The sequence below is a fragment of the Abrus precatorius genome, unplaced genomic scaffold (genome assembly GCF_003935025.1).
Source record: "Abrus precatorius isolate BTA unplaced genomic scaffold, Abrus_2018 Scaffold9, whole genome shotgun sequence".
NCBI classification, from domain to species: Eukaryota; Viridiplantae; Streptophyta; class Magnoliopsida; order Fabales; family Fabaceae; genus Abrus; species Abrus precatorius.
Genome location: NW_020874439.1, coordinates 25,657,141 through 25,680,969, shown reverse-complemented (window position 1 = coordinate 25,680,969; position 23,829 = coordinate 25,657,141). Strand labels below are relative to the sequence as shown.

At 29.7% G+C, this 23,829-nt stretch overlaps 4 protein-coding genes across 11 annotated transcripts; all 4 read left to right on the top strand.

The window, feature by feature from the left end:
- The first annotated feature begins 3,417 nt into the window (after positions 1–3,417).
- On the top strand, positions 3,418–4,812 carry LOC113851098 (elicitor-responsive protein 1). The gene is made up of 5 exons (XM_027481583.1): positions 3,418–3,484; positions 3,631–3,696; positions 3,913–4,051; positions 4,446–4,581; positions 4,660–4,812. The coding sequence occupies exons 1-5, from the start codon at positions 3,418–3,420 to the stop codon at positions 4,810–4,812; spliced, it is 561 nt and encodes a 186-aa protein (XP_027337384.1).
- Positions 4,813–7,223: 2,411 nt separating this feature from the next.
- LOC113850310 (rop guanine nucleotide exchange factor 3-like) lies at positions 7,224–10,424 on the top strand. Its single transcript, XM_027480798.1, has 7 exons — positions 7,224–7,554; positions 7,635–7,751; positions 7,871–8,025; positions 8,114–8,188; positions 8,281–8,577; positions 9,360–9,704; positions 10,302–10,424. Exons 1-7 carry the CDS (start codon positions 7,224–7,226, stop codon positions 10,422–10,424), a joined length of 1,443 nt encoding a protein of 480 aa, XP_027336599.1.
- Positions 10,425–13,003: 2,579 nt separating this feature from the next.
- Positions 13,004–19,837, top strand: LOC113850208 (BUD13 homolog). 5 transcript variants are annotated; one of them, XM_027480634.1, is made up of 10 exons: positions 13,009–13,075; positions 13,282–13,401; positions 13,950–14,182; positions 14,288–15,095; positions 16,396–16,463; positions 16,562–16,623; positions 17,339–17,442; positions 18,816–18,888; positions 18,979–19,159; positions 19,268–19,814. In XM_027480634.1, exons 3-10 carry the CDS (start codon positions 13,993–13,995, stop codon positions 19,351–19,353), a joined length of 1,572 nt encoding a protein of 523 aa, XP_027336435.1. In that variant the 5' UTR covers positions 13,009–13,075; positions 13,282–13,401; positions 13,950–13,992; the 3' UTR covers positions 19,354–19,814. The 5 variants fall into 5 exon arrangements, with proteins under 5 accessions (XP_027336434.1, XP_027336435.1, XP_027336433.1 ...); XM_027480632.1 differs by having other exon boundaries at positions 13,011–13,174; positions 19,268–19,837; XM_027480633.1 differs by lacking the exon at positions 13,282–13,401 and having other exon boundaries at positions 13,004–13,075; positions 13,884–14,182; positions 19,268–19,720.
- Positions 19,838–21,239: 1,402 nt separating this feature from the next.
- On the top strand, positions 21,240–23,640 carry LOC113850209 (protein KTI12 homolog). Of its 4 annotated transcripts, none has more exons than XM_027480636.1 (2): positions 21,240–21,329; positions 22,110–23,355. In XM_027480636.1, the coding sequence occupies exon 2, from the start codon at positions 22,268–22,270 to the stop codon at positions 23,174–23,176; it is 909 nt and encodes a 302-aa protein (XP_027336437.1). In that variant the 5' UTR covers positions 21,240–21,329; positions 22,110–22,267; the 3' UTR covers positions 23,177–23,355. The 4 variants fall into 4 exon arrangements, with proteins under 4 accessions (XP_027336437.1, XP_027336439.1, XP_027336440.1 ...); XM_027480638.1 differs by having other exon boundaries at positions 21,246–21,329; positions 22,205–23,640; XM_027480639.1 differs by having other exon boundaries at positions 21,251–21,329; positions 22,303–23,357.
- Positions 23,641–23,829: the final 189 nt, after the last annotated feature.

The following is a 23,829-nucleotide window of genomic DNA, read 5'->3' as shown; positions in this document are numbered from 1 at the left end:
GCTCATTCACAAAGTGTTCATACTATTTATTAATTATTCAATTTTTTTATTTTCTTTACTTTTAAGTCCATGATTCAAATGTTTTCTAGTATACTAGTTTGGTTTTTTTTTTAATCATAATAGAGTAGTATATTATTTTTAATTTTTTTGTTTGTGTTAACACAAGTTTTGTTTTTTAAGTGCAAAACTTTTATCTATTTATTTTTATAATAAATTTCTTCCTTATAATAGACAAAATTTTAAAAATATCATACATGTTAAAATTTAAAAAAAGTTATTTATGGAGTAAGCAAAAACTAATTTTAATATATCATGCATTACGGAACTAATTTTACCTGTTAGATGATGAAATTTTATATAATTTTAACATATGTTATGATCTTGCGGAGAAGTTTCACAGAGTTGTTGTGAAACAAAGGTTATTAATGCGACATAATGTCAGAATTAAGAGAAGAGATGAAACAAAAGAATAAAAAAGAATTTATATGTTATTTAATGATAAAAATGAATTATTTTTTAAAAAATTTAAAATAATATAAGAATGTATCTGAAAAAGTGACGATTACATGGTGTCAATCAAAATGGTGCAGAGAAAGTGACTGTGACATTATTCTGTTCATCTTACAGAGGGTACAATGGGGCATTATAATGAGTTAAACATTATTCCACACCAATAAAAGGAAAACAAAAAAGATGACTTATATATTTAATAAACTTGCTTTAGCTCATTTTATATGTTTAGTGTTATTTTTTTTAAGTTTTAATTTTCTTATATAATTATCAATTATGTAAAGATATTATATAAATAAAAAATATTTTCTTACACCAGTATAAATTTAAAAACTCTTATACTCAATATAAACATTTTATTTAACTTAAATCTAACGGGTTGTAATTTATTATTTTACTGATGATTAAATTTAAGTTAAATAAAATATTCAGAGTGTAAAAAGATTTTACCTTTATATATATATATATATATTAATAGATATTTTCAGAAATATTCTTGAAACATGTTTTAAGGGTTTTTTTTTTCTATTTAGGATTAATTTAAAAATAAATTATGCAAATAAGATATTTGTAAAATATATTTTTTGTCTAGGTTTATTTTGTACACGTGACATGAATATCATTCCGGTTAGAAGTTATACTTAATTTTTTTAATAACTATTATCTTAATTAATGTTAATACTTATTTAGGAGCTTCTCATGCGGTGTAATTGTAATTAGTATTGGCATTGACAATTATGTATCGAAGTTGAAGTAACTACATTCTAACTCTAAATGGGCCTTGTACGTTCACCATCGGTCTCTGTCAAAATAATCATTAAACACGGTCCCTTCTTTGGGCCAATATCCAAATATTGTTAAAAAAAATAACATATCCAATATGTATTCACTGAATAAAATATATTATTAATGTCTTGGTGGATAGCTCAATTTTTATATGTTTTAAAGTTATTTTTTTATTCTTTTTAGAATAAAATATAAGTTTCAATATAAATATATTTAAATTAATTCAAACACATACTTCAATTTTGTCTGTTTCAATTTTTTTTAAAATTAATTTTTGGGATCTATAAAATTTGATTTATTTTTAGAATTCTATAAAATTTAAAATATATTTTTTTTGTTACAATTATAAAAAAAATTATTAATTTTATGAAGTAGTTATAATTTCAACTTTTCTTTAGATGTTATTCAGACTCTAAAAAAGATAAAATAATATTATTTTCAGTTTTAAATTTTTTAATAATCTTAATCAAGCGATAAAAAAAAGTAATTAATTTTTTTAAATTAAACAAACGGACTCTTAATAATTTAATATAAATTTTACGAAGCTTCAACACCAATGAGCACTTAATGATAGAACTGGAAACATTGTGTTACTTGTTAGTTCTAATAACGAATTATTATTATTTTTAAGTAAACTTTTAATTTCAAATATTGAAATTATTAAAATTCTAATCAATAATTATAATTAGATTTTTTATTTTTCTAAATATACAATTTTTTATTTAAAAAATTAAATCTACCTCCTATGTATACTCATTTAAAGAGATATTTTCATTATAATGTTTCAATAATTAGTAGTTCATCTCACTAATAAAAAAATTTCTTCTTCAACCTAAGTGAAATGTAAAAAATGAAAAAAATATATAAAGCTAAAATATTTCGTTAACTTTTATCATTTATTATTATTATTATTATTATTATTATTATTATTATTATTATAGTTAGATTATTTGACATTAAATATTTAATTTAAACACTACATCAATTAAAATTTTTATATAAAATTAGAGATTGACAAATTAAGCTTTTATTTTGAAGACTCTTATGAATAGAAAAATTTATAAAAGTTATATAAGAATAGAATTACTAAGTACTTTGTTGTATTGCATTATTTTTAAAATATAAAAATATATTAAATTTTGAATAACATATTTATAAATATCTAAATTATGTGAAATTTAATACACCTAAATATTAAAATGATATACAAAGATTTAACAATTGAATTTGTTAATTTTATATTATATAAAAAATTATTGATTAATGTAAGTTGAAATTTATTTATTGTTATTGACTTTATTATTATTATTATTATTATTAACAGAAGAATACTAGTAATATATTTTTAATAATATTTTTTATTATTAATTAAAATTTATTGAAAATTGTAAAATTTATTTGCATTTCACTTTTAATTTAATGTTTATCTCTCATAAAAAGAGGGGTGGACAACTAATGGATGGAGACAAATGTGTAGAGATCTTTAGTCTTTAGCATTTAGAAACTGGCAAGAACTCACCTGTTCCTATGAAATAATAGGCCTTGGCAGTGGCAGTGAGACTTAAATATCATACACGCAAGTGATCAAGACTACTGAATTCAACATGCTGCTGCTGTCTTTCATAAATGGGACTAGCTACAAAACATTTACAACCATTTAATAAATTATTTTTTAAATACAAGAATGATGTAGCTTTTTTTTTTTTTTTAATTTTAATCAGTAAACCCTAAAAAATAATAAATTTAAAAACTCTTACACTAATCTCAAATAAAAACATGAATGTAAAAATTTTTATATTTACATTAGTGTTAAAAAATCTTGTTCTTAATATAAAAGTATAATAAATAATTTTATAATAAACTTTTATTATTATGAATTAATTATTAGTTACTATTAACATGAAAGCATTAATTTACCATTAATAATATATATACTACTTCATGCAGAAACAGATTGAAAGATTAAACAGAAGCTATCTTATCTATTAACTTCTTTGTAAACCCCAATTAATACGTACGTTAAGTGATGGAGTGAAACTGCTACCTATTAATCCCTCTTAATTAACGAACATGATATATAATCTTATAGGCCCATAATCAAGCACGAAGATATATAGACACATGAAGACAGGAATTCTTGAAGTACTTCTTGTTAATGCTAAAGGCATTAGACACACAAACCTTGTTGGTATCTTTATTTTCACTATATATCTTTAGCATTTCAATTTCACTATTTTGTTTCAATGAATCCAAAACGTTTAATTTTATATATATTCATTTTAATTTCTTAGATTTTTGTTTTTGGTTAATTTCTTTGAATCAAAACCATTACAGGTACACCTTCCTACTTTGTGGTTATTGAATGGGGCAGTGAGACTCAAAGAAGCAAAATTTCATCAGGTTAATACCTGCTCTTGTATGAGACTTGAGCTCATAAATTCTATAAGTAATTAAAAGTGACACATTTTTAATAACAAAAATATTCATCATCTTGAGAATATAAAAGTATAATAAAAATTACTTTTAATAAAAGATTATTATTTATATATGTTTAAAATTAAAGACAGAGTTTTTTTTTTTAATTCCCCGTTGATGTATGAGTTTATGTATGTGCAGGAAAACATAAGAAACCTTGGTGGAATGAGAAATTCATATTTGATTTGTCATTGTTTGATTGCAAGAACTCAACCCATCTTAAGTGTAGAATCATGGACACAGAACTCTTCACAAATGGTGGATTTGTTGGTGAAGCCAAGTAATTCCTTTCTTCCACATTTTTTATCCCAAATGTCACAAAGGGACCTTTAGAAGTGCCAATGTACACATTAGAGAAAAGTTTAGCAATTTTAATTTTTTATTGATATATTATTCAACAAAACAATACCGGCTAAAAGGTTTCTGAATAATATTTACACATTCTCTCTCTCTTTGTCTATCTATTTATACATCCATTTTTATTGAATGTTCAAAATATATTGTTTTTAGATGAATCTTTCACTTAATATGCTTCTTATATATAAAATCACTATATATCATTAAGTAGACAATCTGATTGGTAGTATGATTATCTATATATGAATTGTCATCTCTTAATATACGATTTTTCTTGAAAAGGATTGAGTGATTTATTTATTTACTGATAAAAGCAGGATTTACATAGGTGGAATAATCTCTGAAGGAACTGAGCGGGGATATGTAGAAATAAAACCAGCTGCATATAATGTGGTCCTTGAAGATGACACCTACAAAGGACAGATAAAGATTGGATTCAAATTCATTGCAAATGTAAGCTTGGCATTTTCTTGTGCATGGAAAGTAATTACCATATATAATGCTAATAAAACAATTAATGTTTGTTGGCAGAAAGAAAAGTACATGATGGAGAAAAGGGTTCAATTTGTTGCTGAGAAGAATGAACCGTGCCATTCAATTTGTGAATCCATTTGGAGAATATCATTGTGGAAAGTCTTGTTTTTCTACGATAAGAGTTCCAAATGCAAACAAAAGAGGAATTAAAATCATCATTTTTATGGGTAATTAATTAAAAAAGCAAGTCAAAACCATGAGTAATCAATATTGTTGTCACCTTTTCTTTTTCTAAATCAAGAGTGAAAAAATACTTATAGAATTATCACTTTTGTAATGTGCCTTTTTTTTATGATTTTATTACAATTACAGTTCCGAAGGACTTCAAGTTAAAACCTTTATCCTTATTAAACACTTTCTTGCCGTAAAAAGAATACTTTAATGCTTTTATGATCTTACATGTCAAGTTTTAATTAAATTGAACGACTATAAAAATAGGTGAAAGAAGAAACAAATAAAAAGAGATATTGAGAAAGAAAATGAGAGATATAATAATTTTTTTAAAAATGAATATAATTATTAAAAAATATAGTATTATAATTGATATTTATTAAATTAAATAATATATTATACGGTAAATAAAGCTCTAAAATAAAATATCAATTATAATTTGTAAATTACATGTAATTTCATAAACTTAATTTAATGAGGACTTTCAATTCAATTATTTGATCGACAAGGGCAACATTAATAAAATTATTAAACAATAAAGTAAGATAAGACCCATTTTTAAAATAAGTAAATCTCCATTCATATTTAAAAAACAATAACAAAATGCTCTTACGTGCATATTATTTTAAATAGTTTTGACTTTTAATTTTGAGGAAGGAAACAGGAACCATATATTGGTTATGATCTTGATCAAGCAAGCATGACCAAATGAAGAGCATGTCAGAATTTTTTAGGAACAGGTTGCACGTCTTTGAGCATCTTCAAGCCCCCAAACTAACAATTAAGAGTTATCAAAATTAATTTATTGTTCACATGTTTGCCTTTCTAACTAACATGATTCAACTAGGCCAGCTACTCTCTACTCAGTTGCATTAAATTTTCCACCCACAAAAGAAAAGATGCAATTAGGATCACATTTCTAAATCTTATTTTAAAGCTACAATATGTTTAATTTTACTTTAAAATAAAGATTAGATAGGGTACTATGATGTCTTAAAAGATATAATAATTTACTATATTTCACGTACGTTGCAAAATATGATGAAGGTGTTGTCTTCATGTCCTTAAAAGTTGACCCTATTATTTATAACTACTAGGGAAAAAATAAATTATTTAAATATAAAAGATTCATTGGTTCATGTGTAAATTCAGCATCTTATTTCTTGTTCATATGGTTCACATGCAACCATAATAATATTGACCGTAAATGATAAAAGCTGTTTTTGGAACCATAAATTCTTGTTCAAACATCATATATATATATATATATATATATATATAGCATCTTTTAATCTTTCATAACTAGGGCATTGAAAAGAATCTTGGCTGATAAATTTCTTATGATAAAAACAAAAATAAATAATTAAACATTATCCAAAGTAATTAGTAATTTCAAGTAGCAGCTGGTTTGTGCTTTGGGTGAGAGATATGATGATCGACACATGCATATTATTTTACATAAATGAAAACTTATTATTGAATTAATTTATGTTATTTTGCATAATTTGTCATTATGTATAAATCATATAAAAATTACAATTATTAGTGTCATTTATCTTTTTTCATTCAAATATGTCAGTTCTGTGCATACATTCATGTTTAGACATAGTACAAGAACACCAAGACTTTTCCATCTAGGACACACCTTGCATGTCTTGTTGTATTCATCTCCAACAAAAGAATTTTTTCATTTCTGCAACTGATTTTTCCTTGTTTAATAGGATTGTTACAGTAGCAGAAGTATCAGAAACCCAAAAACTTTGTTTCTCCAAAGAAAACTCTCTTCTCTTTCTTTCTTCCTTCCTTTCTTCTTTTTCATTGGCACGTAAAGTTTTCAAGGAAGAAGATAAAGGCACAGACGGTAAGGAGGGAACTGTTTCAAATGATGTATAGCTAGATACTGTTCAAATTCAAACGTGAAAAATAAAAAGGTAACATGAAAAAGAATGCTATGGACCGTTGCTTTTTTATTTTTTATATTATTTTCAACCGTTGTCTTTGGAGTTGTGAAAACCTCAGTTTTTTCACCCTCAGAAAGTTCTCAAATAATGCTTTATTTAACACCCCTTTTCAGTTAAATTATTTTGGGTCTCAATAGCAGCAACATTCTTTGGAAACTTTTGCTTTTTTGTTAAGAGAAAGACAGTAACATTCCAAGTTTTCAGCTTTTTCTTTTGATCTGTCTTTTCTGTTTTCCTTTTTTCGTTGTTTCCTTAGTTTCAATCTCAATGTAACTTGTACATTTTAATCTGAGTAGTGAATCCTACTTTGATATCATGGTATGTATGTTGAGTACTGACATTTGGAGTCCACAAACCCAATTTGTGATTCAACTTCAATGATTACATGTGCAGGTGTTGAGGAAATTGACCATAGGTTATAGAGTTTAGATGGACAATTCATCCAACTTTGATGAAAACTCTGATGTGGGGTATCAACCTTCACCTTCTTCTGTGGATCAAAATGATCATTCAGTCACGGAAACTGCTGGATACTCTCCATTCAGTGGTGATTCCTTTGCATATTGCCGTACTAACTCTGAGGTCTCAAACTTCTCTGAGGCTATTGATGACAATAGCTATGCAAGTGAACCTTCACCTTCTGTATGGACAGCTATAAAACATGGAGGTAGTCATGCTGCTCTTTCCAGGTTAGGAATGAAGCAGCATAGGCATTCATTGGATGATAAACATGATGATGACCTTGATCTCTTGGAGTCAGGTTGGTCTGCACCTTGCATAGCTTGTTAATGGAAGAGTACAATTATATATGAACTAACTCAATTTTGTGTGTATTTATAGAGCTTGAAACGATGAAGGAAAGATTTGCAAAGCTTCTGTTGGGGGAAGATATGTCTGGTGGTGGGAAAGGAGTATGTACTGCAGTTACAATATCAAATTCAATTACCAATCTCTATGGTAATTTTTTATTTAGTAGCAATAGCATTAGCATAGTCTACTAACATGGCTATTGTTTGTTTGTTTTTTTGGGTGTTCAATTAATTGCCATTAAACTTATTTTGACTGGGAATTCACAGCAACTGTATTTGGACAAAATTTAAAGTTGGAGCCTCTGAAGCCTGAGAAGAAGGCTATGTGGAAAAGAGAAATGAATTGTCTCCTATCTGTGTGTGATTACATAGTAGAATTTGCCCCAACTGCACAATACTTAGAAGATGGCACAATTGTGGAGGTGAACTATTGTTAAACTATAAGGTTAATGGAGCTTACTATGCATCTCATAATGTGCTTAACATATATAATTTTGTTATGTTTCTCAGATGATGACAAGTAGATCAAGATCAGATATTTATATCAACCTTCCAGCTCTACAGAAGCTTGACACAATGCTCATAGTAAGATAAACTTGAATTGCTCCTTGTATGTGACAACTATGTTCATCCAATGATCTTGTGCCTTAAATTTTTTATTTTTTTTTATTTTACAGGAAATATTGGATAGTTTCCATGATACTGAATTTTGGTATGCTGAACAAGGGAGCATATCAGGGAATTCGTCTCGGTCACGGGCAGGCTCATTTCGTAGAATTGCTCAAAGGAAAGATGAGAAATGGTGGTTGCCAGTTCCTTGTGTTCACCCTGGTGGCCTCTCTGACGAGTCAAGTAAGCACTTGAGTGAGAAGAGAGACTGTGCTAATCAAATTCATAAAGCAGCTATGGCAATAAATAGCAGTGTTCTAGCAGAAATGGATATCCCAGAAACATATTTGGCAAATCTTCCCAAGGTATTCATTGGTCATCATATGGTAATTTAAGACTATTCTGTTTCTCAAATTTTCTGTCTAAAAGTAAAATCCAAAGAATGAGTCTGCACAGCTTAAATATTTGTCATATGTGATTCAAGATTCACTTAATTCAATCCAATCCCATATAGCAAGTTGCTGTAATTGCATTTCTATTAACAGTTTTGTTAAAGTCATTTGTTTGCAATGTTTTTAAGCATCTAAAGAAGTTTTTATTTAATTTAAATACACTTTTGCTCGCAGTAGTTAACATGTATTTATAAATTAATTTCTATACTCCAAATACTTCTAATTTTGTCCAAATACAAATATTAACAAAAATTATTGTACATTAAGATTATTTTTTTTAATAGTAATATAATATTAGGAATCAAAACATAACGAAATATTTATATAAGACTATAATATAAAATTTTTAGATATAATAACTAACTAAAAGACTGTAAAGTGTATATTTTAACTTTTTTTTATTTTAAAAAATATTTATTATACTTTTATATTCTTAATGTAATAAATGTTTTCTTTTTCAATAAATATTTATCTCTTTTAGTTGCTAAAAATCAGCCTAAAGACTTACTTTTATTTGTTAAAGCTAGTAGTAATTCATGTATTATACTAGTAGCATGTACATCAAATGGTAAAGTGAATGCAGGAGAATAATTGTTTTACATGATATTGAATTCAGTTGCATAGAGTTCAATTTTGTCATAATGCCAAAAAATTATCATACTTATTTTTTTCTTTTCAAACCTTAATTTGTTTAGAGTGGAAGAGCAAGTCTTGGGGACCCAATTTACCGCTATATGTATTCTGCAGACAAGTTCTCACCTGAATACCTTCTTGATTGTCTCAAAATAAGTTCTGAACATGAAGCACTTGAGCTGGCAGATAAGGTCGAATCTTCAATGTTCACTTGGAGGCGTAAATCATGTCTGAGCCATTCAAAAACATCATGGAACAAAGTTAAGGATCTCATGGCTGACACTGACAGAAGTGACAAAAACTACATCTTAGCTGAGAGAGCTGAGACTCTCTTGTTTTGCTTGAAGCAAAGATACCCTGAACTTTCTCAAACATCATTGGACACATGCAAGATTCAATACAACCGGGTAAGTTTATCCATGTAGAACTTCACAACATATGCTGCAATCAAATTGGAAAATATCATAAATACATTGCATGGTCATTTTTATGTTTTAATTTTGTCAAGATTTTCTTAGAGCTTAATTTAAGTATTTAAAAGTGGAATTTTTTCAGAAAGAAAATATCTGTTACACTTGTATATTTTTTATGCAATAAATATTTTTCTAATAAAAAGTATAGTCTAAGAGCTAAGGGACTTTTTGATTTCAAAATAATTTTTTGTATTTTTACTTTTTATTACAAAATGGGCAACTTATTTTTATTGTGTTTCTTGTTTTTAAATATTTGTACAAGAAACACTGAAAAAAATTATTTGGTATTTTTACAAATATTTAAAAATAGGATGAAAATAAAGTGAAAATTTTATAATTAAAAATAAAATAAGAAATATTTTCTAAAATCAATCAACTCCTAATATTAACATTTTACTTATTTTTTTAACAAAGAACATTTTAGAACACAAAGATATGGATATCTATGTAGAAAGTGAACAAGGTAGAAGAGAACTAGCAGATATCTGGATTGTTGGTCCATAGACTAAGAATGAATATTATCTTTTGCAGGATGTTGGGAAAGCAATATTAGAAAGCTACTCAAGAGTATTAGAAGGCTTAGCATTCAACATTGTAGCTTGGATTGAAGATGTTCTTCATGCAGATAAATCAATGAAGAACCAAAATGTATAGAAACCACAACTGGGTTGTACACCAGCACCCCAACAATGGTGCTTTTCCATTCAGCAATTTTTATTTTATTTTTGTAAGCCATAGCTTTAGGAGAAGGTAATAGTTGGCTGCACTGAAAGCTATTCACTTGCATATGTATGAAAATTAGTAGTTAGTTGTATTATTAAAGAGAGTTTTCACATCGAGAGGGACATTCTTGTTATGGGTGTATTTTAGAATATTCACTTTGAACAGCTAGAAAATAAAAAAATAAAAGCAAAAACCTTGACTTGGAGGAAAATGAAACGTAAATAAAAATCACTAGACAATTTATTTGTATCTGGTTCCAAAATAAATAAAAAAATTATCAATATGATATTATTTCTTATTAACTCTAATATGAGTTACATGATTAATCAATGTCCCAAAAAGCTATTTAAAAAAAATCCTAATTTTTCAATGAGTATATAATTCAAAATCTTTCTATTTTTCTCTCTTCTTTTAAATGGTTAGTTTGGATAAAAGGAAATGAATAAAAAAGAAGAAAAATAGAAATAATGATTTTTTCCCCTTCTAATTGGAGAAAAAGCAAAAGATAATAAGAAAAAAAGAAAGAAAATTTTACTAAAAAGTTCTTCCATTTTTTTAATTTTAAATTTAAATTTGTTCTTTCTTTTTTTTTTTTTTTTACTTTCATTGTATTAAATGTAACAAAAATGAATTATATACATAAGGATGAAAATAGGTTAAACTATTTGATAAGGGTTTATAATCTAGTATTTTTAAAGCCTAACTCGACCTAACATATTTAGTTAATAGGCTTAATTTAAATTTGTTAAAAAATTTAATTAATTAAATAAGTTAGGCTTAAACTTAAAAAAAATCTATTAAACCTATTAGAATGACTTATTTAAAATTCATAAAATTTATAATAATATATTAAATAATTTTATATAAAAATTATAGTATAATAATATATTAAATAAATTAAATTTTAAAATAAATAAAATTTTAAATTAAAAACTCTAATACTTTTCGTTGAAATTGAAAAGTGTTTTTATTACATATTTTATAAAAGAGACAGTCTTGCTTGTTAAAGTTTTTTGTTATACGCATAATATTGATTTATATTTACATTGTTTTGATTATGTTTGTTGCTGGTTTAGTGGTTTAACTCATCTCATCTATCATTTTCTTATACACTTGTTTATATTATATCATATATAATTCTTTTTTACTATATAAAATAGGCTATTAAAAAGGCTAATAGGTCAAAACAAGTTTTTAAAAAGGTGAAACTTAATAAAAAATAAAAAATAATAGATTAAGTTTAAATTTCAAAATTATTATATATTTTGAATTTATTTATGCAAAGTCTAATTTAGCTTAACATATTTTCATTCCTATATACGCATCAATTGACAAATTTTTATTTTATAAATTATAAAGTTAGTGTTACTTTATATAAAAATAAGATATAATATTTTCTTAACTTATTATTTATTTATACGAATGTGATTATATAAATATTATTTTTTTTCAGCCAATTTTAGTTGATTTTAGACTTCAATTAACACTTTATCTTTTGAGACTCGCGTTAATTTCTCTTCCTCCCTTTCTCATAATCTCATCTTTTCTGTTCTTTAGAAATTAATCAATACTCGTTAAAAAATCATCATTATGCAATGAATTAATATTCTTTCGTTTTATTTTAGTAATAGACTTTTTGAGCACAATAAAAAAATTGAACAAAAATGGTTCTTTTAATATGTCACCTACCAATAATTTTTCTAAATATTTTTCATGTCTATTTTTTTTATGTTTTAAAAAATAATACCTATTGATATGAACAAACTGTGGAAATTTTCAGCTTATATTTTATTAACATTTTAATATATAAAAAAGAACTGTAGAAATTATGTTCACTTATCTTTTTTCAACTGTAAGAAATTTGGATTTAAGGTGAGTCACTAAGATTTCAAAAACTGAAAAAATTATACTCAAGAGGTATCCCTAAACCATTTGTATATTGGATTAAGTATTATTTGAATGCGTAGTTTAATATACATATATATTTACATGGTGTTTTAATTGGAGGTGAATAGAATAAAGAAACAAAATTAAAAATAGATTATTTGATTCAATATTCGAAGAGGAGAGAAAGGAATTAAAATATCTTGCTTCTTATGTATTGAGTAAATTTGAAAGAAAAAACAAAATACTTAAAATAGAGGATGTGCTCACTAAATTATTTTTTAACTTAAGTTTAATGTTTTTATTTATCTATTAGAAAATAACTTCGGTAAAAAATCTCTGTCCTTTGTTATATTGATCAATAATTAATATTAAAGTTTTATTTTAATATTTGATGTGATTAAACACGTAAGTTAAATTTCAATCAAGTTAAATTAAATCAGTTTTCAAAATAAATATAAATTTTAATTTATTCTAATAAAACAAAATTTTAATTTAATTTTAACATATTTTAAAAAAACTATATAATATATTTTTTTTAAAATTATTTAGTCTGAGAAACTCAGTAATTTTAAATTAAGAGACAAGAATAACGTAGTAAGAATAATTTTGGTCCGTGTTAAACTCTCCTCCCCACATTGGCACATTCCTCCCTTTCCTTTGCTTAACAAAAATCCTTGGAAGTTTGAAACGAAACGGTGAGTTTTGTTTCTTTCTTCTCTTCAAACACGCGGTACTGATTCTGTTTCCGAGTTTGGATCTGCAATTTCTGATTTCAATTCGATTACTCTCTATTGGTACCAATTATTCCATTCATTCCTTGGATTATTCTTTTTCTATGTTGCTAAATTGTATAATTATTATCCTTGACTTAGACCCAAAGTTTCACTATCTTCTTTTTCAGCATCTTTACATCACTGTTCTCATCTTCATAACAATATCGACACTCTCCACGGCGCATTTTAAAGTGAAGCCACTACCGCCACACTGAGATATTCGTTTAGGTTAACTTGTCTTAAATAGGGTTCGTTTCTGTACATATTTTTGTTTATGTATCTTACACACACACACACAGAAAATTTAGTGCTTCAGTTTTGACTTGTAGGAGAATGTATCATGTCTTCTTTCCATTCTTCTCCGTGTTGATTAATTGCATGTGGTAAATTTTTGTTTATCATCACCGGCTCATTGCTATACTGTGTTTGCAGTCACTGATTCAGCCATACTCTATTGTTTGCAACTTCTCTTGCATGCTTTAATCACCAAGTTCGACCTATAAACTAGAACCCTAACCTTTTGAATCCAAGCTCTTCTGCGTCCAATGTTATATATTTGAATGGGCTGCGGTTCTGCCTTTATTTAAGTGGATTTCATGCCTTGCTTCCTTGTGACAATGCTAAAATATGATGCTTTTATGCCCTTTTGATATAGAAATTGAGTTGTAAATATAAGGTTGAATTCATTGGTGTCCGTCATGTTTGGATGTTACTTGGATTACTGTCTCAGTTTTACTGCTGAGAACTTTCTGAAAGTCTTGTAAGCATCACCTAATAGAACTTAACGTTATGGTAGGTAAGTGCAAACGGTGAAGTGTGGAAATTTGTCAACTTAAACGATGGGGTCCAAATCGTTGAAGGATTATCTCAAAAGGTATGAAAGTAACACAGAAGAAGAGAAGAAAAATAAGAAGAAGAAGCAGAAGAAGAAAAATCAACCACCAGCAACAGGCTTACTGGTTTTGGATCAAGATCCCACATGGCAGAAACCTCTAGATCTTAGAGAAGAAAACGATGATAACTCATCAGGTATATAATACAGATTTAAATATTGATTCATATAGATAGTTTACTATTGTTGATTTCATTATTATGCTATTATTTCTCTTAACCATATTTTCTTGATCTATGTAGATGGGGAGAAGCCAATAATTGATGAAGACATTGAAGTGAAGCGTATGAAGAGGCTTGAGCAGCTGAGGGCCAGACGTCCTTATCATGCTATATCTGAGGATGGAAGTGGTTGGGTTTCACTGTCTTCTAATCCTGTGAATCCTATTAACTTAAATGATGATATGTCTCCACCCCGTAAACAGAGGGTTCAAAATGACACTCCTTCACCGGAACCTGAATTAAATCCTTCAACTTCTAATAGAAGGGGTGCTGATTTCTTGCCTTCTCATCAGCGGAGGAAACGCAATGACACTCCATCACCTGATTATGGGACTTCTGATTTGCAAGATCTCTCTCCACCTCGACGAGGTCGTCACGATTCTCCCTCTCAAGATGCTTTACATGGATCTAGGGCATCAGACCTTTCACCCCCCCCAAGGAAAATTCCAAAGAATGCTGGAAGACCAAGTTTGTCTGATATTGCTCACCGTCATTCACCTCAAGATCTCTCTCCACCTCGACGAGGTCGTCATGATTCTCCTTCTCAAGATGCTCCACATGGATATGCAACATCAGATCTTTCACCCCCAAGGAAAATCCAGAAGAATGTTGCAAGACTGGGTTTGTCTGATCGTTCTCACTCTCATTCACCCAGTACTTCAGTTAAAGTTGTTTCACATCAGTCTTTTGATCCTGACCTTTCTCCACCAAGGAAAAATACTAAGGAGCTTTCCAATCCAGCATCGAGGAACGTTAGTAACACAGGTTTAATTTCTGGAAAGGATATTAGGGACGAGATTGACAGAAAGAAGAGGGATGATCTGATGAGGTAATTGTTCAGTTATTTATAATGTTTTCCAAGCAGATATTGTTATGTACTAGATGACTATTTGTTATTATCCTTGCTTAATGCTATAATCTTGTGATTCTAAGCATGCTTTTTATGTGGTGATGGTGGTTGTTTGGAATATTGAGATTTATCTGGCTTAGAAAAAAGTCATGCCACAATGATCATTGGCAAGAAGAGGCTGTTAACTATTCATTGACTATGGCTACACTTGAATAAAAGTTTTTCAGATGTAAATGACTTAGAGACCAATCCTCTTAAATCAATTACAGTTACTGCATATACCATCGAATTTGAAATCCCTTAGTTGTAGGGATTGGTTAAACTAAATACAGCAAGCATATGATCTATTACCTATTCCATTTATGAAAAAAAGTATTGGGTAAAAGGAATACCGATAGCTACACTTGGATGGGCTCTTTTATTTTCAGAAAAAGTTCCGTTATTGGTTTTTGATAAGGAAAAAAAAAATCACACTTCCAACACTGAAGCAATAACAATTCCAAAATTTTAAGTGTAATACTCATTTCCTTTTCTCGTTATCTGATTATGACTAATATAATGTGGTATGCATTATTCATTACATTTTTTGCTTTTAACTATCCATATCATTGATGTGCCCTGGAAAAGCTAGTTCCGTCTAAAAATGTATTCCATTATGACATAGTCATCTATTGCGGCAGGGTGTTGAGTCACAGCCTTAACCACTATTCTTGCCTGATTGTGTCACATTTTTCTTTTGCCACAGTTTTGACCACAATCATGCCAAAAAACCTCCATGGAAGTTGCAAACACAACTGATAACATGGGTTTGTGTCATTCATCCAAAGGGTGTTTTGTGCACAATCTTGTGATTTCACACCTGTTTCATAGAATCAAAAGGTTTGAAACCCTTGTATCACTTGTAAAACTGCAAATGCTTATCACTTTCTCTGTCTGGACGAAATCCATAGGACTCATCATTCTCTGGCATAGTCTCCAACCACTTCAAAGTTCAAACATTTTCTGGTGTTGTCCTTTTTCTTATGGCCAAATCTTGCTCTGGTCTGCCACTTCTATTTTCTTCTCTGTTGTCAGCCTTCATGACTATGATTATTAATAGTGAATATGTCGTTAAATTTTAATAACTTCTTTATATTTGAGCATTTATATATGTATGGGATACAAATATAGATTGTTTAACTTCCATCTAAAATTTCAGAATAGTGGCCATCCTGCTATAACAATTTTGTGGTTGGCTGCTCCATGCTGTTATCTGGATTGATAATTATACTTAATGCAGATTTAAACAGATGGACCCTAACATCAGTGGGCGTGGTGCTGAACCTGTATATCGTGATAAAATAAGAGGTCAGAATTCAAGTCAATTTTTAGTTGATGTTTCTGTTCAATCTATACTTGCTGTCGCTGTGATAACATTACTTATTGAATTATGCTGAATTTTGCAGGAGTACGCATTTCAAAAGAGGAATACTTGAAGTCAAAACAGAAAGTGGAAGAAAAACCCAAGGTAATTTGTGCCTGCATTATTCTGTGTAGCACTGGTGTGTTGTTTCTAGATGTATCTTTCTGTATACTTCCTTTGTGCAATTGCATATTATATAGTTGTAGAAAGAGGAAAATACAATTCTTTCTGTGGACCCAGTTTTTGTTTGTATGTAATATGAGTAATCAAAAAGATACTTGCTTATTTTGTTTCTGTTCACTTGTGGAGATTTTCCTGGAGGAGTGTCTGTGAATTGAATGATGTGAAGATTGACCTGGTAATATGCGTATGTTGATTTTGTCAAGTATAATTGCCTTGTTGGTTTTGTAAGGGTTACCTGCAATGACCATGAAAGTATACATTGGGAGGTTTGTTGACTTGCTAGCACTAGAAAATGATTGATAAAGATCAACTTGTATTCCTGATAATAGATTGATTATTACAGAGTGCAAGTTGTATAAATTTTTCCTGTAAAATAAAGCAGTAAGCTATTTGTTTCATGTAAATATATATAAAATAAAATATAATGTTATTAATGCCATGTAAAGATGTATATGCTACTAATATTACTGTTAAATCAAGTGGACGAGAAGCCATCTCGTATTGGTTGTTGTCATTTTGTCTCTATGATGTAATTGAAGTTTGAATGCTACTTACAATAGATGTTGGAACATCAAGGTTATTCATGTTTGCCCATGAAAACTAGCAAGCTGATTTCGTAGCTATCTCTGATTTTCAGGAGATTGAAATAGAATGGGGCAAGGGCTTGGCTCAAAAGCGTGAGGCTGAAGCTAGGCTAAAGGAACTAGAACTTGAGAAGGATAAGCCTTTTGCACGGACAAGGTATACATAAAGTACTAAGAAACTTGTGTTTTAGATTGTTCTAAATTTGTTATCATAGTGTTGGAGTAACCTATGATGAACAAATACGATATAGGGTATTGAATACGATCCATATCTGCCATGGTAATATGGTTGTTCTTAAAAAATATAAGATATGATATAAGTATGGTACAATAGTACATATATTAATATGCTGTAAAATGTATAAAAGATAATAATATATATAGTAGTGATTGTCCTCACCCCATCGGTTCCCTTATTTATCAGTAACAATTGCTCAAATAGAAGCATCATCATGTTTAGCACCTTTCATATGGAATTTGGAATTAAAATATTTAAATAAAAGTCTAATTATATTTCAAATTAAGTTAAAATTTGTGATTTTTACATTATAATCATTCCATATTTATATACTTTAATTGTGTGACTGGAAACGGTCCCTGTGCAAATATGCATGGAAACAAAAAATGTTTGCTCTAAATAAAATAACCTTCATTTGCAACAAAATTACAGGAATGCCAGTAAGAGAGGGAAATTGTTTTCCAAATAGACCCTTGTCCTATATGCTGGACAGTTACATATCTGATGATCAATGCACTTGAACTTGTAAATGTCTTTTATTTACTCTTTTTTTTTTTTTTGTTTACCAAGTCAAATGACATGAAATTGTAAAGCAGTAAACTGTTGAGTCAACAGTGTTGAGAATTTAAAAAATAAACCCACCTTCAACAGCAGTCATTAGTATCATGTGGTCAACAGAGATTTCCCAGTTAGTTGTCAATAAAGGTAGTTGATGTCACATGCATGACAACTAAGTATGCTGATTTACTTGTGTTATGCTGTCCAGTAGAGATGCTCGTTGGTGTTTTACGTGCATTGGAGAGCCTTGTGCTTTATTCACTTACTGTAAAAACAAAGCCTTTTTTAATGAAAGAAGAGAGAAAATGTGCAGTAAGTAATACAAGCCGAGTAGGGTTGCATGTTATGTTGTGCACATTCCAATACCCATATCAATTAGGAAAAAATTTCTTGATGCATCTAAAAATTTCCAGTATCTTTTCAAGGATCCTCTGAGGGAAGGATGGTGGCTTGCCCTTAGCTTTATGGTGGTCTAAGGCTTAGAACTTGAAAAGGAAAGTGTGAGGATCCTTCCCTTAAATGTGTTTGGTCGACTAAGCTAGAGAGAAAAGGATGTGTGAGTTGCTTTTGAAAGTGGCTAATGATTTTGTCACTGCACCTATCTGTAATTAAATTGAACTTTCCTAAGGTTCCTATCGTCTCTTTGGTGCACCTAATTCTCTCTTGGCTTGGACTTAAAATTGTCACTCAAAACGTACTTATGCTGCATTTACACAACCTTTGTTTTCTTTCAGAGATGATCCTGAACTTGATAAAATGCTGAAGGAGAGATTAAGGTGGGGTGATCCTATGGCACATCTGGTAAAGGTAATGCAGCACAACTCTTACTGCTGGACACATAAGATGGAGAAGTTTGATTGGTTCTGACATGGTTCTTATGTTAATTGTCATCTGCAGAAAAAAAATTGGGAGCCTGTTCTTCCAGACTTTGGGGAAAGTGAGAAGATGAAGGAATCGGGTTTCGTTATCCCTCAGGATATTCCAAATCACAGCTGGTTAAAAAGAGGTTTAGATGCTACTCCAAATCGGTATGGAATAAGGCCGGGACGGCACTGGGATGGTGTTGATCGTAGTAATGGTTGGTTCACATTCCCCATCTTTTTTGTACTTGGATTTTACCTTCACTTTTCTCCTAGAAACATTGGAAAACTGTCTTAATGATTTACTTATCTGCTGCTGCTTGTAGGATTTGAAAAGCAACTGTTCAAGAGAACAAATGAGAGGCAAGCTAGAGATAAAGAAGCTTATCTTTGGTCTGTGTCTGATATGTGAAAACTGACATCATAACGATATAAAGGATGCAGTAGCGAAAGCATTCACAGTCAGATTGGGAGGCATATTGTATTGATGTGGCATTTAAGGGATTTAACGTTGATATGATCCCACAATTGCACCATGGGAAAGACTATTGGTTCCCATCACTCTAGGGAGCACTCTTTATTGGGAAAATTTATATGCTCTACCGATCCTCAGCGTGTTACCTATTCAGATCCTGCCAGAAAAATGACACAGCCTCAGTTTCATGTCGAAGTCAACACATGGGAAAATCTCAAATTGCATTGATTAGCCACAACTTCGTTTGTGATATTAACGACTTGAATTTAATTCAGATTCAAAATTTTAAATATATACCTTATATTAAATGTTTGTGTTACTTGGTAAACACAAATCAGAAGAGAGGTTCCCTTAGTGCCAGAGTGAATTGAAGTCAATATCATCGCTCTCAACTCGTTTCATAAAAAAAAACTCGTTTTTTCGCAATTAACCTTGGAACTCTCTCTCTCTCTCTCTCTCTTTATGTTGATCTGAATTGTATCGAATTGTGTGTGCATTGCTCTACAATATGTTGCCCTACTTCACTCTTACGATTTGGTTCTCTCTGTTTTTTTTGTTTATTAATTATTTTCATATATTTATTTATTGACTAACTTATCGATAATAACCTGCTTATAATAGATATTTAGGATGTGATGGGTACACTGCTTAGTTAACGCTTATTTAATACACTATTTTTATACGAGGGAGGCATAAATTTGATCATAAATATTTATTGGAATAAATTAAAAATAATTTACGAGAATTATAAATTATTTTCGTAACTTGTGTATAAGCGTTGCTTGTTCAAGTTTCAATCATGTTCATGAGTTGTTGTTTAGACGTTTTTTCTTTCAGTACTTTATTGAATCATGAATTATAAGATCCGTCTTGTCTTTTGATATTTCATGTGTCAATTAGATTAATTCTTGAAAAAGGAAATTGTTTGGTTATAAATGTTATTATTATTATTGTTATTATTATTATTATTAGTTCTTTTGAACACAAAATGTGAGGAAATGTGAGGTAAGCCACTCATGCTTAGTTAAGAGCCCATTTTTACGGATAAAAAAGGATCCATTTAAATTTTGTCAAGAAAGTTGACAAAAATATTGTTACGATTTATTTCGCAAGAATTAATGCTGTAAATATTGATTTAAAAAGATTGAGGTTAAATAAATTGATTAATAATACTTTAAAAGTGATATAAAAGAATTAATTTAATTTAAATAATAATATAAAATAAATTTTAAAGTATATATATGAGGGTATTTTTGAAAATTTTACGTCTTATACTTAGAATAAATTTCTTATAATATAAAAGTTTAAAAAATTTACTTCTTTCTCGATTAATTATTTTCATCGCAAGTTCACTTTCATTGACAAACATAATATATTAACTTTGTTGAAAATACACGCTTTCTCAGAGCAATTTTGTTTTTCCCTCCAACAAATAAAGTTCTTCTAACAAATTGATATGAATTTGACTTGGCAAGTTAAATAACTGGTGACTCAAGCCAAATTCATACAAAATAGGATCAGCCAAGTAGTTTCATGTTTTTTATAAAGATCCTTTTAAAATTAAAATTCGACTTCTTTGCAGTAAAATCGTTAAGTATTCAGTACGATAAACCATCGTTAGTTCATACAAATAAATAATTTACATTTTATCGCACCAAATACGATTAATTGTACTCTATTTAGTATAGCAAATTAAATATTTAAAAAAAATACATGATTATTTACTTATAGGAACCCATAAATGGTTGAGTTTTATGTTCTGCGCTGATTTACTAGAAAACTACGTCGTTTAAATATACATATAAATAAAAAAGAAAAAGGTTGGTGTTGGTGTAAACGAATCAGAAGCAGAAGAGAGGTTCCTTTGGCGACGCAGTGAGCAAAACCCAATAGCCTTGTTCTCAACTCTTTCGGTAATTAACCCTCAAAATCTCTATTTTATACAATCTGAATTGAATCGCATTGGGTGTGTGCATCATTCACCATAGTGCTGCGCTTTTTCACTCATTCACGATTTCTCTGCTTTTCTGGTCTATTAATTATTTCCATATTCTTATTTATTTATTGATCCATCGATAATAATCTGCTTATAACGGATATTTAGGGTGTGTTTGGATATACTTAGCTCTTAATTTTCGTTAAAATGAGCTTTGAATCGCAGGAACGGCACGTTTCACCTAAAAAGCCGATTTTTAATACTTAACCCTAACCTGCTGTGGGCTGTTTTGTTGTTATAAGTGTCAAGATTCTTTTATGCTTTAGTTTTATGCATGAGTTTTGTTTACTATAATATTTATGTTATGAGACTTGCGATGGCTTTTGAGTCGGATTAAGACTTTATGCATGTTTAAGTTTTATTAAATGTTTGTTATGGTTTATCTTCTTTATGCTACTTTTTATGCATTTCTACGTGTGCTTAAATATAATTTAGTATTTTAGATTTAGTTGACTCTTGCGAGTAGTGTTATGATCCTACGATCCAACACTCCTCCTCTATTCCAACCTTGAATCTCGATTTTGACCACCTTGTACATATTCCACTCATTTGTTGAAGCATGTGGTGATTAGATTAATTCTTGAGGTCGAAAATTGTCTAATTATAAATGTTATTTAAGTTTTTTATTTTTACTATTATTATAAGTTTTTTGAGCAGAAAATGTAAGCTAATCCACACATGCTGGGGTGTTTTGTAGTGTTATATGGAAAAGTTTTGGATATAATTGGATTGGTGTCCATGATGGTTTTTCTACTAGTGGCTTGTTAATTGTCTTGCAATATTATTTGGTAGGTATAGTGGTGTCCTTGAAGAGAGATCATCATCACTAGACATTAGAACCATTTTTCTTTCTGAATGGCACTGGTTGTAATATGTGGGCAGCCATGCAGTGGGAAGTCCAAAGCAGCACTCTGTCTGGCTGAAGCTCTCAAAGAATCAGAATTGAACCAGCAAGTGAGGATCATAGATGGAGCTTGCTTTCATCTTGATCGTAACCAAAGCTATGCAAATATGCCTTCAGAGAAGAATTTAAGAGGAGTGCTTAGGTCGGAAGTAGATCGGTCTCTGTCCAAAGATAGCATCATTATAGTAGATTCCTTGAATAACATTAAGGGTTACCGATATGAGCTATGGTGCTTGGCTCGTGCAGCAGGGATCAGATACTGCATGGTTTACTGCAATGTTGAAGAAACTGATTGTAGGAAATGGAATGAAGAGCGCAGGGAGAAAGGAGAAGATAATTATGATGATTCAATATTTGAAGATTTGGTAAGAAGGTTTGAAAAACCAGATAGAAGAAACCGCTGGGATTCTCCATTGTTTGAGTTATGGCCACACAGAGATGGGACAGAGAAATCTTCCCGTGCCATTTTAGACGCTGTCTCCTACTTGACCAAAAAGGTGGACTCCAAAACCCGGGATGTTAAGATATTACAACCAACTATTGCAACACAAACTACACGTTCTTCGGATGCAAATTCTCTCTATGAGTTGGACAAAGCAACACAAGAGGTCACAAATGCTATAGTAGAAGCCCAATCTAATGCTATTGGCGGGCCACTTAATGGCATTTCCATAGGGAAAGACTTACCTGCAATCAATATTTCAAGGTTAGTTGGTCTGCCAGAGCTTCGAAGGATGCGGCGTACCTTTATAAAATTAACAGGGCAAACGAGTTTAAGTGGACCACCACCTCCTTCTGATGCAAATAGTGCAAAACGAATGTTCATTGACTACTTGAACAGGGAACTAGGAAGTTCCTGAATGCAATTGCGAAAAGCTGCCATGTTTGTACGATTAGATCCTGAGCTGTTTTATATTTACTTAGATTATGATTGTTGAATAAACTGCTGTTTTGAATCCTTCCAACTTCATTGTACTATTGTCATTTTTTCTCCCCACTTTTTCCCACCCAAGCAATGAAGTAAAAATGATAATTTTTGGTTCATCCTTTTCAGAACATGTCCTTTATATTTCACTTATTAACATCTCGTATTCTCGTCGATTGTCCTCCAGAAGATAAGTTGAAATGCAGTCTATTGTGCAGTATGCGAGAAGTAGCATGCTAAGTTCTAAATTACGGCTGTCGTCAGAGTACTCAAATATTGCGAGAAATTGTCTACAACAGCAACTGAAGCATGGTTCTTTTTCGGTTACTCGTAAATGATTTTTCTGTTTCAAAATTTCCTTGCATGGATTTCTTCCAAATAATATCAAAGATTTTTCTCATTAATTTTTGTTCACTTGTATGTTTTTTTCATCTTCCTGTGCAGTTTTTCTCTTCCAATCGCAGTGCACTGTAGCTCACATCACGTTAGTTATAACTAGTGATGTTGCTTTCCTTTCTTGATTATCCATCTTAATGCCAATGTTACTTCCTATTGGTTAGTTTTTCACAATATCCAGAAGAAAATAAA